The sequence below is a fragment of the Crinia signifera genome, chromosome 2 (genome assembly GCF_055691185.1).
Source record: "Crinia signifera chromosome 2, ASM5569118v1, whole genome shotgun sequence".
Taxonomy (NCBI): Eukaryota; Metazoa; Chordata; class Amphibia; order Anura; family Myobatrachidae; genus Crinia; species Crinia signifera.
In genome coordinates, this window is record NC_139218.1 from 320,696,329 (window position 1) to 320,711,639 (window position 15,311).

Consider the following 15,311-nt stretch of genomic DNA (forward strand, 5'->3'; position numbering starts at 1 on the left):
TGAATCCCTGTCGCCAAATTCTCAGCTAATTTATGGGTAGAAACATTACCATACTAACCTAATCGAATAGTTGTTCATAGATGACAGGAGGTGACTTTTCAAATTTGTTACCCAAATCCCCAAAATCCTGAACAATGATCATATTGCTTATATCAGACATGGTCAAACTATGGCCCTCCAGCTGTTGTGAAGCTACAAGTCCCATCATGCCTTGCCGCAGTTTTGCTATTAGGGCATGCTAAACCTATGGCAAGGCATGCTGGGATCTGTAGTTTCACAACAGCTGGAGGGCCATACTTTGCCCATGCCTGGCATTTAACTTCACTGATTCTAAAAAAAAAAAGTGGAATGGGTTGAGCTGTGTATTTATAACTGGTCCAGTTGGGAGCTCGTGGGTTAGGGCCAAGTCTCCTGGTGGATGCTGTTTTAGAGGTGGATTGTAAAATGCTCACTTATGAATCTATGTGCTACTGTTTTGTAGATAGTAGAACTCTGCAACACTGTTTGACAGCTACTTTTTTTTGTTTGTTTTGTTATTCTTTCTTGATAGCAGGTCACACCCCAGCCTTGGCCTGTGCTCCCAACAAAGATGTAGCGGATTGCTTGGCACTTATCCTATCCACCATGAAGCCTTTCCCACCAAAAGACGCCATCCTCCCATTCAGCTTCAGCCTCCTGAACAACTGCGGCATCGCTGCGAAGACTGTCCTCCCTAACGGTGGTGGCTGTGCCTACGCAAAGGATCGGCATGGTTCCATTGCCATGGATGGCTGCTATTCTGAGTAGCTCCTCCCGCACTGCGGTTACCCAAAACCTTACTTTAATTTATTTAGTGTAATACTTATAGGGCACTTTAAAGGAGAACAAGACACAATTGCAGAGGTATAAGCTGTGCCTGGGCTTTCTTCCTACGTTCATCTGCTCTTTTGAGCTATCCTGCCCTGCACTGAAGCTTATGTAATATTGTACCTTCCTTGTATTTTGTGAAGGAAGCCCAGGTCGGGCATAATGGAGTTTACTGATAGGGTACATCCTTTATTTTGTCCTTAAGCAGATTCCCTTGCTTTCACAATGTCTTGTATGAAGGTGAAAGAAGGATCTGTTTTTTCAAGGTTTAATTCATGTATTTGCTGCTGTAAGGTCCTGAAAGCCATTATACAGTTTAAGGGTCACATGGCCTTAATATGAATTTCAGGGGCAGCTTAGTAATTCTGTTTGGGTGGCAGGGACTATACGGGAAAGCAGCACCTTAATGATCTATTCCTAGTCACATGACTGGAATCATTTTTATTTTGCTTTACAATTTTTTTTTTTAACTGTTGCTTTATTGGTTCTCTTACCTAATGCCTAATCATTTTTGGGCACTGCAAAGTTGTTTGCTTGTCTTTATGCAAATGAGGTGCTGTAAATTAGCCAGCTGGTTGATCTTCAATTGACATTCCCACTATGCACTGCTGCAAAATACCCCTGCCAGTTAGGCACTTTAGTAACCCTGTGTTTCTACTGCTGTTATTCCTTTTCTGATCTTCCCATCATCTTGACTCCACTAGATGTTTCTGCCATGTCATCAGTATTTGAATTATTTATACTAAGCTTTTTTAGACTCCTAGGGGGTTGTAACTTTTTTTTTTTTTTTTTTCAGTCTTGTGGCTTTTCTAGGCTGCGTCATTTTTGTTTTCCCATCTCTCCTGTCTGGGATCCACATTGTTGCAGTCTCTTCTGTTCGGAGTATAATTTGCACTTGAATTACACTTTTTAACCTAAAGCGATGTTCTAATAGGGAAGTGTGTTTGTGTATGAGAGGTTATTTTAGTACTAGTTGTTTACTTGAGCTTTATATGAATTGAAAGGTTTTTGCATATGTGTTTTAATTATCAAAAATATAAGAATGGTGCTTTTTTTTAATATATATTCATGCAATTATTTTAGTATTCATAGAGCAGATATCACAATGCGTTAATCCTAACCATTCTTCTGTATAATGCAATAAGGTAAGGCGTATAGGGCCAACTTCAGCTTTGCACGTTTCCATGACTGTTACTAAGTTTTTTGGGAACTATGGCACCTAGCTCCTTAATGGTGGTTTATTTTACATCGCCATTCGGGTTTCATATGTCCTACATACTTGCCCATTTCTGACTTGGTACGTTTTTAATGGAATACCCTTCTTATCTACCAAAACTACGGAATATTGTAGCTTGTTACAGTTGCCAAAAGAAAAGTAGTCGGCAAAGATCAATTAATCTAAGAAGGAATATACGGTGCTATGAATTTTGAATTAACTTGATACTTTTTAGATCCAATGCCCATATCCAGTCCATATTTCCTTACTTTTTATTCTGCTGTATTATGTATTTTGTTTTCATCATGGGTCCTACTGCATTTCATACCCAACAGGATGATCCCAGTGATCAACTTTCACCAGACTCCTAATCAGGTGTTCTATAATATAGTAAGACTATAGATACCATAAAATCAATGGTCAACATTCATTATGTCGACGCAACAATGGTAAATGCATTGTTTAATTTAAAAAAAAAAAAAATAATTTTTAACATGTTGTCCCAGCATTTGTTTCGTTACAATCCACATGAACCATGATTGGGAATAGTAACCCAGACTGGTCAGGCCTTTGGCATGTCAACCTTCTGTCACTGTCGACTTTCTATCTGTTAACCTTTTGTGACTGGTGACCAAAGTACTCTAGATCTTTTATAGCACACCCCAGACGGTTTATGTTCCAGAGCAGTGTTATATGACCGGTACTAAAATAGCTTTGTGCCAGTACAACATAAACCAATACTGTTGTAGTCTTTAATTATGTGATCCTAATGAGGGTAATTCATTTAATGTATCTTCTGTATAACAGGGTTTAGAGAGCACGTATACAAATTCATGTGACTCTGCCATACATATTGCATACAATGGCTTTCGATGCACCTATAATCCAGAAATCTAATCCTCACTTTTTATTTATTATGGCCTGTTAGTATATCTTCCCTCTCCCTTCATAAAATGTATACATGTCCCAGATATCTATCCTATTACTATTGCACACTTGATAGTTTACATAGGAATATACTTTAATCTACAGCCACAATGCACACTGTATAACTCCCACTTTGTACAGATTCCATTGAGACCTATGAGCAATGTACTAACAGTGCAGTATCTACGTCAGTAGAATATTGGTAAATACCCTCGCTGTACCAGCAGTCCCTCCATCGACACTACTTATTTAAAAATATATATTTTTGCCCTTTTGACAACCATGTTACCAAAACAATATTGCTTTAGATGATGGTGACTAATGACAACCATACAGCAGCAATTTTAAGTGCTGCAATATCCTGATCAAGGTCACAAAATCCACAATATAAAAAAAAAAAAAATTAAAACCCTGATTACCTCAATCCCAACAGTTTTCGGTCGAGGATAGTTGAATTGGGCAACTTTATCATGTTAAGTTTCCCCAGTGGATCAGCTGTCATTCCTTTGTCCGATTGGCTGGTCGGAGTATTGTGGACGCTGATATATGGGGCTTACAGAGCCTAGACACACACCTTTTTATGTAGGTGTACGTAAATGTGTGGTGTTGGCACATTGCTTTATGGATTGAAGAAAACTGATTGTGAAAGCACCACAGCATTTATTGGCACTTCCTGATCTCAACTTGTAGAGCCTTCTATTCAGGTTACCCAATTCTCAGTAATAGTGTGTCCACACGGTACAATTTAGCCTACAATTTTGACTATATAGTCAAAATCGCATCGGGATCGATAATAGATCGAATGATGATCGCACAGGTTTTGTAACCTTTCAATCCAAATGCGCACACCTGTACAGCACAAATCAAAGCTAGATAGGGCTGCATTGACTATATAGTACAGTTCAGGGTACTTGTGAAGTTTCACGGTGCCCAATATATCGGATGCAATATCGACGGATATATCGATGCGATCCAAAGCGATTTTTGACCTGTTCATAACCCCACTATGCATGGAGTTGATTTTATATAGTTTGGCGAGCGCAGTAATCCACGTCCCCTCGCGGGGCTCGCCACACTATATAAAATGTACTCCATGCTTAGTGGATAGCATGCTTTGAATCTCATCTGATATACATCGGCCGATATCGCATCTGATATATCGGGTGCCGTGAAACAACACAAGTACCCAGATCGGTACTATATAGTCAAAATTGCTAGCATGTCTTTGGGCTTGCTGTGCAATTCGATCCTGATTCAATCAAATGGGGATCGACTAGCACGGCTGTGGGCCGTGTGTACACCTTTAGTTGCCTCTGCATGTTTGGTATGTCTGATTTTAGACCTTGCACTAGCTGAGTTTTGTGAATTATCACTGTTTGGATTTAAAACCATATCCGATATTAATGAAAAAGGAGAAACACTGGATTTTTAAAGAGAAAAAGATAGTCCTGCATTCATAAACACAAATATTGAATTGGAAATATGACCTTTAAATTTAATTGAACAACTTATTTTTAAATTTTTTGGTAGTCCTCCTTCAGTATGTAAAACACAACTTTTATTAGCATTATTTTTTTTTAGAACATTTTATTATTTTTAAACCACTCTTACTTTTTAAAGATTATGTATGCTGTTGAGCAATGTTAACTTTGTTTTGTAGAAAAGAGACAGTTTATAGATACTGTGGATCATCTCACAGACCATGACTAGGACAGTCAATATGTCCACATGCGGGTTTCACTTTTTTGGGCGGGGTAATGTTCACACCTGAGCATGTATAACCCTGAATAGTGTACCATGTACCCTTGCTCCGCTACCATCAGCGCACTTTACTGTTCCCAACTGCAGTCCACGTGGATTGTAAAGCATGAAAAAGTTGTGGCTCCTCCCCTAAAAAATACATAGACCATATAGCACACATCGACCTCTTGTCAGTGTAGAACTATTGGTTGTCAACAAACACCTGGTCTGTGAGCATTCCATATATTTCTGTCTTGAACAGCACTGATTACAATTCTGTTCCCCCCCCCCCCCCCCGCCCCCAAAATATGAAAACCCACTTGTGAATCAATATATGAAGTAGTAGTCTCATTTTAAGACCTATGGAATTCCAATTTTTTTTTTGGGATTGGGCAGAGGCTTTTGCACTAATTATGAAACAGGAATTTATGTATGTATCTTGAGTAACAAACACATTTGGTCCTAAGACTACATGTAGACTCATAACCATTTAGTTTTTTCAGAATAAAAATAATGAAGAAGAAAAACAGTGGGCAAGAAATCTTCCAGATGGCAAAATATCATGATCAAGGATTAGAAATGTTAATTTTGCAACAACAACAAAAAGTTTTCACAAAAGCACACACACTGTAGTAAATGTATGGTTACATATCTATCCCCTTTATTGATACTTAAACTATAAAGTGTTACTTTTTTTCAGTCAACACAGATTACCTCAGTTTTCTGTTGGTGTTTAAAACTTGAATGGCTTCCCCTTCTAAGTATTTACCACAAGGGAGAGTCACACAGGCCAGTTTTCATGTTTGCATTTAGTGTTCTGCAATTCCCCTCCCTTGCATATAATTTCTAATGTGTGCCTTCTTAAAATGTAGCATTTTCTGTAGATTTCTTTTTGTGCGGATTTGAAGGTTTAAGAATATTTGTCTATATAGGGAAAAAGTTGACAGTTATTTTAGCTGGATAGATAAAATTGTATTTAAGGACTGCCTTCAGCAATATTATGTGACGTACATTTTAAGCTTTTGCTCGCGTTAAAAACGCGTGGGTCCAAAGATGCTGAGTGGTAGTGTAAAGGGCTAAGATGTTTAGTTGTGCAGCGTTTTTGGTTTGAACACAATAAATTCCTTAACCCTCCCATGTTTTTGCATTACTTTGCTTTATTGTAACCTAGCGTTCTAGGTTGTCACACCCTGAAATTGTTGGCATTATGTCATGTATGTTACAGTTTTGCACATAAAGATGGGAGATAAAACCTTTTAATGTGGTATTTTGCACTCTATTACTGCCTTTGCAGAATCTGCTAGTCACTTGTTTAACAAGAGGAACCCACAGTGCTAGTTGTTGAATCATTTCACACGTGTTCTATTCTCTCCTCACTGGCTGCATGTTTTGACTGCTGTGTGTTTACATTTCCTTTTGTGTTTTAATTTAACTTTTTATATATATATTTTTCCTTGTGACACTTTTTTTGCCCCTCTTTCTGCATGTTGAGAAAATGAGACAATCAAAGTTCTGTGAAAAAGGGCTTTTTAGCAGATTTGGCCTAGCTGTGCATATTCTTTTCTGCCTCTTCTTCCACTGGTGGGGGCATGTTGCAGCAGTTTTGCTCCTCCGATATTTTGTTACATGCGTGTTAAGCAACTCTGCTTGGTCTTGTTCTCCTTTAACGTTTATAAAATGTGCATTGGCAGCACAGTGTGACAATTCCAAGTAATAATTTGTTATTTTCTTTTGGGGGCGGGGGCTGCCGGGCAAGGAAATAAGCAAAAGATGGTGCATTATATTGCTATTGGAGGTGTCATGTCCGGTTACCGAAGTGCGTTGTTTACAGGGCTGTCCTGAAACTTCCATTCCTATCTCCCTGATCCCATCCTACCTCCAAACTGTGCAGCCATTTTTCTTGGGTATTATTTATTCGTGAGAATGGTGACTGGAGTTTTCACACAGCAAGTTATTATGCCAAAGTACCCCCTCCCCTCCTCCCTCACCCTATATTCATTACTGACCCAATGTATTCCAATACTTCATCACCTATTCAGTGAGCATCGGAGGCCAGAGAACTCTTTTTCTGGGCCCCCTTTTGGGTCTTTCCCTTATGTGCCACTCTTGTAATGGAAGTTTCTTTCAGCTCCTAATGCAAAGCACTTGCTTCATTAATAAGCACTTTCTAATGACTGTCACTGCTGCTGATCTCTGTAGCACGTTGCTGTTACAGTGCAGTCAAGATCCATGCAACAGTGTTAGGGGTATGGTTTGTAAGGGTTTGAATGCCCTTAACATGAGTAAAAGGTAAAAGGAGGGAGTGAAGGTTGACCTGTCCTTCATTGCTGTGCTCACTCCTGGGCAGAGAAGATGGTACTGATGGAAGGTCAAGTTGATATTTGAAGTCAATTGGAGGGAACTTTAAAAGAAACAAAACAGCACAAATGCATTTCACAAACAGGTTTACTTGCACTGCCACTGTATAAAGAAGGAGCTACATCCATTTGGATAGCTGTCGTGAGCCATATTGCTGAATGTATCCTCTGACGTGATATACCAAGATATTAAATTGAAATTTAAATATGGTTGGCACTTATTGGTGAAGCAATGGTTGGTTGCCATTGATTTGAAAGATTTTTTTTTCTCTCTAACCACTAACTATTGTCTTGAGTATATTAATACACAGACACACTCAAATGTTCTCAACTCTGGGAGCAAGCTAATATTGGGTACATAGGCTCATTGAGCTTTGGTGTACAGTTGCACCTCTTGATAAGCCAAAAGTGTGATCCTCTTACATTTTCTATAGGGGTGAGGCTGCAGATTGATTTTGACCCCATTCCCATATTGCATTAAATTGGACCAAAGCAGGAAAACTACTGGTGTGTGTTTTTTGTTTTTCATTTTGGCCCCGCCCCCTCTTCAGAAATCCTAAACTAATCATTTAACCTCCTAGACCAGGTTCGGAAGCACACCATGTAATCTACGTGTATCCAGTGAGTGGGCCGATGACCAAGCTTGCATGGTTTGGTCAATCTATTGTATAAAGCCATGACTGGTAGCCAATTTCCTGATCTTAATATCTATTCTAGCAATATATTCTAATTTCCTGACTGCGTAATTGGTGGGATTACGGGTGATATATTTTTTCTTTTTTTTTTTTTCATGTAACTGCAATAAGTAATTACAATTTAAAGGTAACCAAAAGTGAATATTGTGACATTGCTGTCCTCTCCCACCATCTGCGTTGCAATGTGTTTATGGGTTAACTGGCAGCATTTTCATACCAATTAATTGAAGTTGTGTTCTTTTTTTTTTTTTTTTTTTAAATCCCAATCTGAAAACCAAAAACCCCATGCCAAACATGGACCCATGAAGAACCCTTGTCCTTTATCACAATGCTGGAAGTTCAATGAAGGAAAGTGTAGTGCGGACAAATGATTAGATTAGTGCTGTTCACAATGTGTCATTAATTTCACAACAATATAGTATACGGAGCTGGCCAGTGACTATGCACTGTAGGGCAGCCCTTACTTTCCAGGTCTGTAAATGAGTGGAAATTATTTTTGCTGTAAACTTCCTTTTGAAAGTTCCCATAGCACAAGAAAAGAAATAATACAGTTATGCTAGATCAGATGTCAAAGGCTGATTTTTAAATGCACAGTTGTGTGGTGTTTTTTTTTTTTTTAATTCCTATTAATTGGGCAGCTCATAATGCCTTGTAAGAAGAAGGTACTTTCAATGTGAATTGGACTTTAATGAGCTAGTTTCACCTCTCTTTTTGTGTATGCTCCATACAGAACAGAAGACATGGCTTCTCTGTGTTACTCCGTAGTATGGTGCCCACCCAGAGATAAAACAGGGAATGCCTTTTGTATAGAAACCAAAGCAAAACACTTCAAAAGTATATAGGCTGAATGTTTCCTTTCTGAAAATCTCCTTCCTATTTGCGGGGGCCAGTAACTAGTCTAGAATAGACCTTTTGTGTGAATTTATTCTGAATTTAGGCAAATATGTTGTCATTGTTGGGGCATAATGTGCTTGGTTGTGGTTAAGTGACTTAATTAGCAAAACAAAATGGAGCTAGAAGCCTCAAATGATTTATTTCGTAATGGAATTGGAAGCACAAATTACTATTGTATGGGTTGTGTGGAACAATTTATTTAAACAAGGAGATTTGTAAAAATGATACCTAATAATTGCCTGCGGTCTCCTGCAGTAAGAGGTTTCATCTCTTTTGGCTACCTCTGTTCTTTGCCCTGTTGCCACTGCTGTTCTGTTTGCACATTGTCTCTGGGAAAATCCAGAGTTTTGGACTGTGGCAATAAAGTCATAAAGCAGCTGTATTGCAATCATATAATTCTTTATATTTTTAATGGAGGCTTCCTGATGGAACCGAACTGGAGCAATCCATCCTTTCTTTACCCATCTATGTATATATGTCATTACCCTGTCTGTAAATGCTGCACCCTTCATAAGTGTTGTAACTCACCTTGAGACCCCTTAGCCGGGACTGAGGTAAATGCAACAGACCTCGTTTTCACAAGTCAGGTAAATAACACTGAACTCTTAGTACTGCTATCGTTAGGACATTTCCTTCTACACCTGACAGCACATATGCACAACCTAATAAACACTGACTGAAGTCTAGTGCTTCCAACCCCTTCCATTGTGTGTGTTGATGGTGACCATGCAAACTTCCCACATTTTAACCCAGTTATTGCAAATGGCTTGATTTTAGTGTGTGTGTTTGTCTGCTGTGACATGTGTATGCTTGTGATTTCTCACTAACCTCTTCCAATACGCAAGGAAATAAAGCCTTTTTTTTCTGTTCTGTTTCTCTTGGTTAAATGACACTAGTACTACTTCAGCAACAGTGACCACGTGTGAGACAGGGCCGCCACTAATTTATGGTTTTTACAGTACTTTCCTTTTGTATAGCCACATACATACATATACACACACATATACACACACATATACACACACACACACACAGCTCGCCTAATTCCGGCTTTTCTCGGCAGAACGAGCCCGACAGCTTGTGCTGTTGGGCTCGCTCTGTGCAAAACCCCTGTTCAATGCTGTCGGGGAACACAGCATTGAATAGGGCACCGCAGCAATCTCCCCCGTTGGGAGATGGCTGCGGGAGCACGCCTAATATTGAATACCCGCCAATATCAGGCATTTCTCAATGGCCCAACAACTTGTTTTCACAGGTGTGATATGCCACAGTGCTTCCATATTGATCGTTTACATTTTCTGGGGGAAGCAAGTGCTCATTTTGTGTCTTCAGACCAGCTTTGTGTGTGTCGGCTCATTTGTTACTTCACTCCCCAACTTTAGATATCTGATTTGTGCCATAAAAGAACAACTCAGGGATGTTTAATGGCAAGGAGTAGGTATAGAATCTCACATGTGGCTTAAGTCTGTGAGTTGTAATAGACTATAGCACAGTGTGAGTAGTGGAACACCTGGTGGTGGAGAAAAATCCAGTCATCAACAGTCATATCCAAAATCTGAAAGGTGGGGACAATAACATATGGCTTGTCTCTGCATCTTTTATTTTCCATAATATCAATATGCTTAGCAGTGGAATAACCTCTGCAGCGTTGTTTATTAAAAAATGTAAACCGGTGCATACAGTATGGTAACGTGTCTACACTTTGTTACACATTGGGAGAGGACCACATGTCCTAAGCATGAATGAACCGGTTTACACTTAGCATTGAGGAGTGCTTCTTGTCTGCAATAGACTGAGGACTCTGATCACATGCCCCGATATCCTATAACTGATGTCATTTTTTTTTTTTTATTCAAATTGCTTCATTTAGTGTTGTAGTGACATTGAATGTAATTAACACTAAAGATGTCTGTAAATTCAACCTTGACCTTTTTAAAAAGCATTGTATAGTGCTTAACTTATGGTTTTATGTCTGATCATGCATATAATATAATAATTTGAGGCCATTTAGTTTTTTTTTTTTTTTTTTCCCTCCTTCATTTAACATCCTGTCTTTGTACAGATTACTGTAGCTTTGCAGTCTATCAACAGGAGAAGGCCTAGGCATCTGTGGAAAGTGCTTACTTCAAAGGATGGTGGCACCAGGAAGCTTTTGGAATGCTGCAAGCAGTGTGTTCTAAATGGAAGTACTCTTTTGAGAGGGTTTCCATTGCATCAAAAACAAAATGCTGTTTCCAGAGAATTCTTTGACACCATCCTTTAAGGTTTATATCAACTGGTGTTTGAGATGTGTAGTGTGTGCGCTTGTGTGGCTTTTGCTTTTTGTTAATATAATGCTTTTAATCACTTATGCCTTTTGATATTCAGTTTTTCTAGTGCTTTATAGATCTTTGCTTTCATTCAAACGATACAACACCATGAATCGTAACAAGTAGTGTAAGAAAAAAAGTGCTTCAGTGCAGTCTGGAGTGGCAGGGATCCCTAAAATGTGCAAAGCCTATTTCAAGAGTATTGTCCACATTTCTACTGGGCATATGCCATGCTGATATCTCAGTGTATAGCCATGATACCTGAGGATATCTGCTTTCATCCCTTGTGGATACGTAGGGGAAATTTTATGTGGGCAATAGTAGCCCAACATGGGGGGGTATTCAATTGTGACTTTTGACCGGTTTTAGGCTGAATCCAACTTGCCCTATTCAAGCCTCATGCCGATTTTCTTTCACCTGGGTAAAAAAATCTAGCCTAGGTGAAAACTGTGCAAATCTGTGAAATTGCCACAAATCCACATGGTCTTTGACAGTTTTTGTGGCCGTTCTTTTGCCCATGCTGATTCACTGCAAAAAAAGTGAAATGGCATGGCCCAAAATGTAATTTAAAATGGGCAAAAACGTCTGTGATTGAATACTGGCTGGCAGGCAAATCCTTTCTTTAAATTTTTTTTTTTTTTAACACCTGTTGAAAAACGTGGCCAAGATTGAATACCCTACATAATCTATTAGATGCGTCTCACTGTTTGTTAGATCAGTCGGACATATTGAAAGACTTTTCATGTCCAGCCATCCTATAATTACAAATCAGTCACTGCCATACGCTTATCGGCAAAACGTTCAGTTAATCTGCAAATTGGGCCAATAATTGCATAATAACTTTTTCTTACGTTACTTTTTAGCTTTTCACACCTTGCAAATTGTGGGGAGGTGGTTCGTGTCCACTAGTATTGTGCTCACACACAGTTCTCATTCATAATTTGTACCCAAGCTATTATGAACCTCTCCAATAATACACCGAACTGCCAGTATAAACCAGCTGCTGCTTCCTGCATAGCACACCGCTATTGGAAAGGGAAGAAGCTGATGCTCTCTCAATGGGACCCCAGCAGTCAGCACAGCCACCCCATGCTGGTAAGATGTCACAGAATCTACCGCATGCCACACTATTCAGGTTCTCATGGCACAATACACAAAAGCAGAGTTCAAAATGGGTTTTTTATTTTTCATTTAAAGATTAGGATGATATAACATTGGAATACTTGTAAATTTGATTTTAGGACATTGCAGCAATTACGTTTATTCTCTCTCTAGCGCGAGTCCTTTCAGTGCAGCAGGTGAAAGCATGTGACCTTTCCAGCAAAGTTGTTAGTGTGCTGTTGGAAACAACTGCGTTGCATAGAACCTCATATGGTGGTCTTTATGCTGCAGATACTAATATTTGACTTATTTTCGTGGGTTTTTTTTTTTACCCCTCTGCTTTGAGAAATCGCTGTACTCGAAGTCTGCATCCCATTTAAACTATACTGTACACAAAGGAAATTTCACCAGCATAGAATTGCCTTAAAAAAAAATTATATATATATATATATATATATATATATATATATATATATATATATATATATATATATATATATATACTCAAATATGGTTTTCTTTCTAGAATGTTAATTAATGGTCAACTTGGCTGCAACAACCCATGAGCTTGAGAATCAGGCAGCTATTTATACTTGGTGTGAGAGTGAGACGTAGTGTTTGTGTCCTCGTTGATAGAGGAAAGCATAGATGCTTAGGAACGCGGCTTGAATTACCATTTACGTTTTCTATTTTCGGGTTCATGTTCGAGTCCAGCCTTTCAAAGCTAGAAGGGACACATTGTACTGTACCATGCAGAAGTAGTAGAGACTTTTTTGCACAACACCTAGACCTCTTGAGACCTTTACATTTCTGTGCGTGTGAGTTTTTGGGGCATTAATGGCTGTGAGTACTTTAACGTGTCTGTGTTGCTGTTTATTTAGTTGTAATGAATAGGAGTATTTCTCACTGAAGTTGCAGGATGAATTATTATTGCACTTTTATGGCAGGAAACAAGTCTCCGCTGGATGTAAATTTTTTTTTTTTTTTTTTTTTTGATTCCTAAACACAAGTCCAGGTATGATGCGCTTCTGTAACTATAGTGTTGTAGGTATCTTCTGTAGCTGTCTGGCATTTCCATCCAGCTTGCACAAGTCAACTTATTGTGAATAGTCCTCTCCATTCTTAGGATAGGCATGTTTAAACTTCCGTGCCACTTTTCTCTGGAACATATGGAGTAGAATTCACAGTAATCGTGTAAGTGCCTATGAGAGAATTCTGTCTGTCCTGCAGCTGTCAGAATCTAACCAGGCAATAGCCAGGTTTCAGCCAGACCGGAACACAATAGAAAGTGTTGAAAATGAGTTCTGACAACTGCTCGCTGTCCACAGGACCGGTTTTCAGGAATTCATATTCATTTTCCTTATCAAGCAATTTAGATGCAGGCTCGTAAAGAAAGAGAAACATCTTTGTTGTCTCCTCTATGGAGACTCTAATATTTTAGAGATAAAGAATGCACTAGTTTTTGAAGTGAATCTAGCTTCAACACTCAAAGCAATTTGTTGTAAATATTCATTATCTGGGAATGGAGGTCAGAATGGTTTAACAAACATCTAACGTTTGCGCATCTTTACTAGATGTTGGCTGGATAAGCAAGTAGTAGATGTCTTATTTTAGGATGAAATCTATCTCCTGTTTTGAGACTGCAGATGAGATGTCATTCTAAACCTCTAGTAGTACCGTCTATGTATTTGTGGGTTCCCTTCTTTTTGGGTTAGAGAATGAAGATATTCTATTTTGCCTCAAGCAGAACATTTTAATGTTTGCGGTGTTAGTTTTATTGTACAGTATTAGTAGTAGTGATCGTAGCATTAAATCCATTACTGACTTCGGAGTAACTTACCCAAAACTCACTCTCGCAACACCACAAGATATTGCCAGACACCTTTTTGCCTTGACTCCCACAAACAGGATAAACCTGGGGAAGCTAAAATGTTTGTGTTTTGTGTTCTCCTTGGAAGAGGTGGGGTTCAAGCTCACGAAACCCCTTATTACCAGCTAAACACTTTAATTTGGAATGGGGGTTTTGTAGTGCATATTGGTTGTAATTTAAATTCCTCTGTAATCCTATCGGTCACTTGTGTTTTGTTACAGCTGGGTAATATTGCTGTGATGGCTGTTCACTGCCTCATAGTTCTGGTATATCATAGTAACACAACTACGGAGTGCCGCATGGCATCCCGTGCTGTGGCTGTGCCTTTCTACCCCACTTGCAAATGTTCAGTCTTCTAACAATATTATTCTGTTTGTTAGGGCTGGGGTGGGGGGGCAAGGGAGAATGTGTGTGCAAATCTACATTTATTTTGTTTTCTGACGCTGTGGGAGTTATAAATTGGGGATCACAATACAGGAGAGTGCATTCAAAACTTGATCTCTTTTCTATAAAGTTCACTGCAACCAAGTCCTGCTGCTCATATTGTGGCTTTGAATCGATTCTGTTTATTAAAGAGCTTTAGCTTCGAACATCAGTGGTTTGTGCCTTTTCTTTATTTGTGTATAGTTTGTGAAAATAAAAGCAATCCGACTTATGTAAAATTCTATAGGTTCTGGATATTATTACTCGTCATGTATAAAACCTGATTAGACCAATATGGGAACAAAAACTGGTCAAAACACATATGAGAAGTGTCCCGCTCATTTAGTGGGGTGTTGCTCTGTATGTAGAGGAAGCTAACATTTTGGCATTGTGGTTCAAAGGGGTTCTTCAGCAAGGGAAGGCTCCATATGTAACTGCTAGTTCTACTAGATAGAAATTAAAGGATTCTCTGCCCAAAATATATAAATATATATTGTGTAAGGTGGACATTTATGTAGAAACAAACCAAAAGTGGCTGTCATGATGGCTGGGTGTTTTTATGCACCCTCCAGGTTCATTATAATACAACTCAAGCAAGGTCTGTGAACTTCAGATTGTTACCACTATACGCTAAAGGCTGAGAACTGTTTGCAGAGTTGCTAGTCATCCAGTACTGCACAGTATGCTCATATCCCAGCCATAACAAGTACATAATGTGGAGGTTGGACGAGCAGCACAATCATATGTACAGTGGTCAGCAGCGCATCGTGGGTGCATTTTAGCATCTGCCATGTATTGCATCTGATACGGTCCATAGTTGTATGCCATTGCTGGCATACACCTATCTGCAGAGTGGGGAATCACTGGGCAGGAGAGGTGCTCTCCATACCGTGTGGAGGAGTCCCCTGTGGCAGTGACATCATTGATTTGTCC

At 39.1% G+C, this 15,311-nt stretch overlaps 1 protein-coding gene across 7 annotated transcripts in view; it reads left to right on the forward strand.

The window, feature by feature from the left end:
• ANKRD52 (ankyrin repeat domain 52) overlaps positions 1-14,550 on the forward strand; it is a 79,711-nt gene extending 65,161 nt beyond the window's left edge. For 3 of the 7 annotated variants that reach the window (XM_083169141.1, XM_083169143.1, XM_083169144.1), the window contains one exon: positions 551-14,550. In XM_083169141.1, coding sequence (XP_083025267.1) covers positions 551-786 — 236 coding nt within the window. In that variant the 3' untranslated portion in view covers positions 787-14,550. The remainder of the gene's footprint in view (positions 1-550) is intronic. The other 4 variants (XM_083169147.1, XM_083169142.1, XM_083169145.1 and 1 more) reach the window with 2 other exon arrangements.
• Positions 14,551-15,311: the final 761 nt, after the last annotated feature.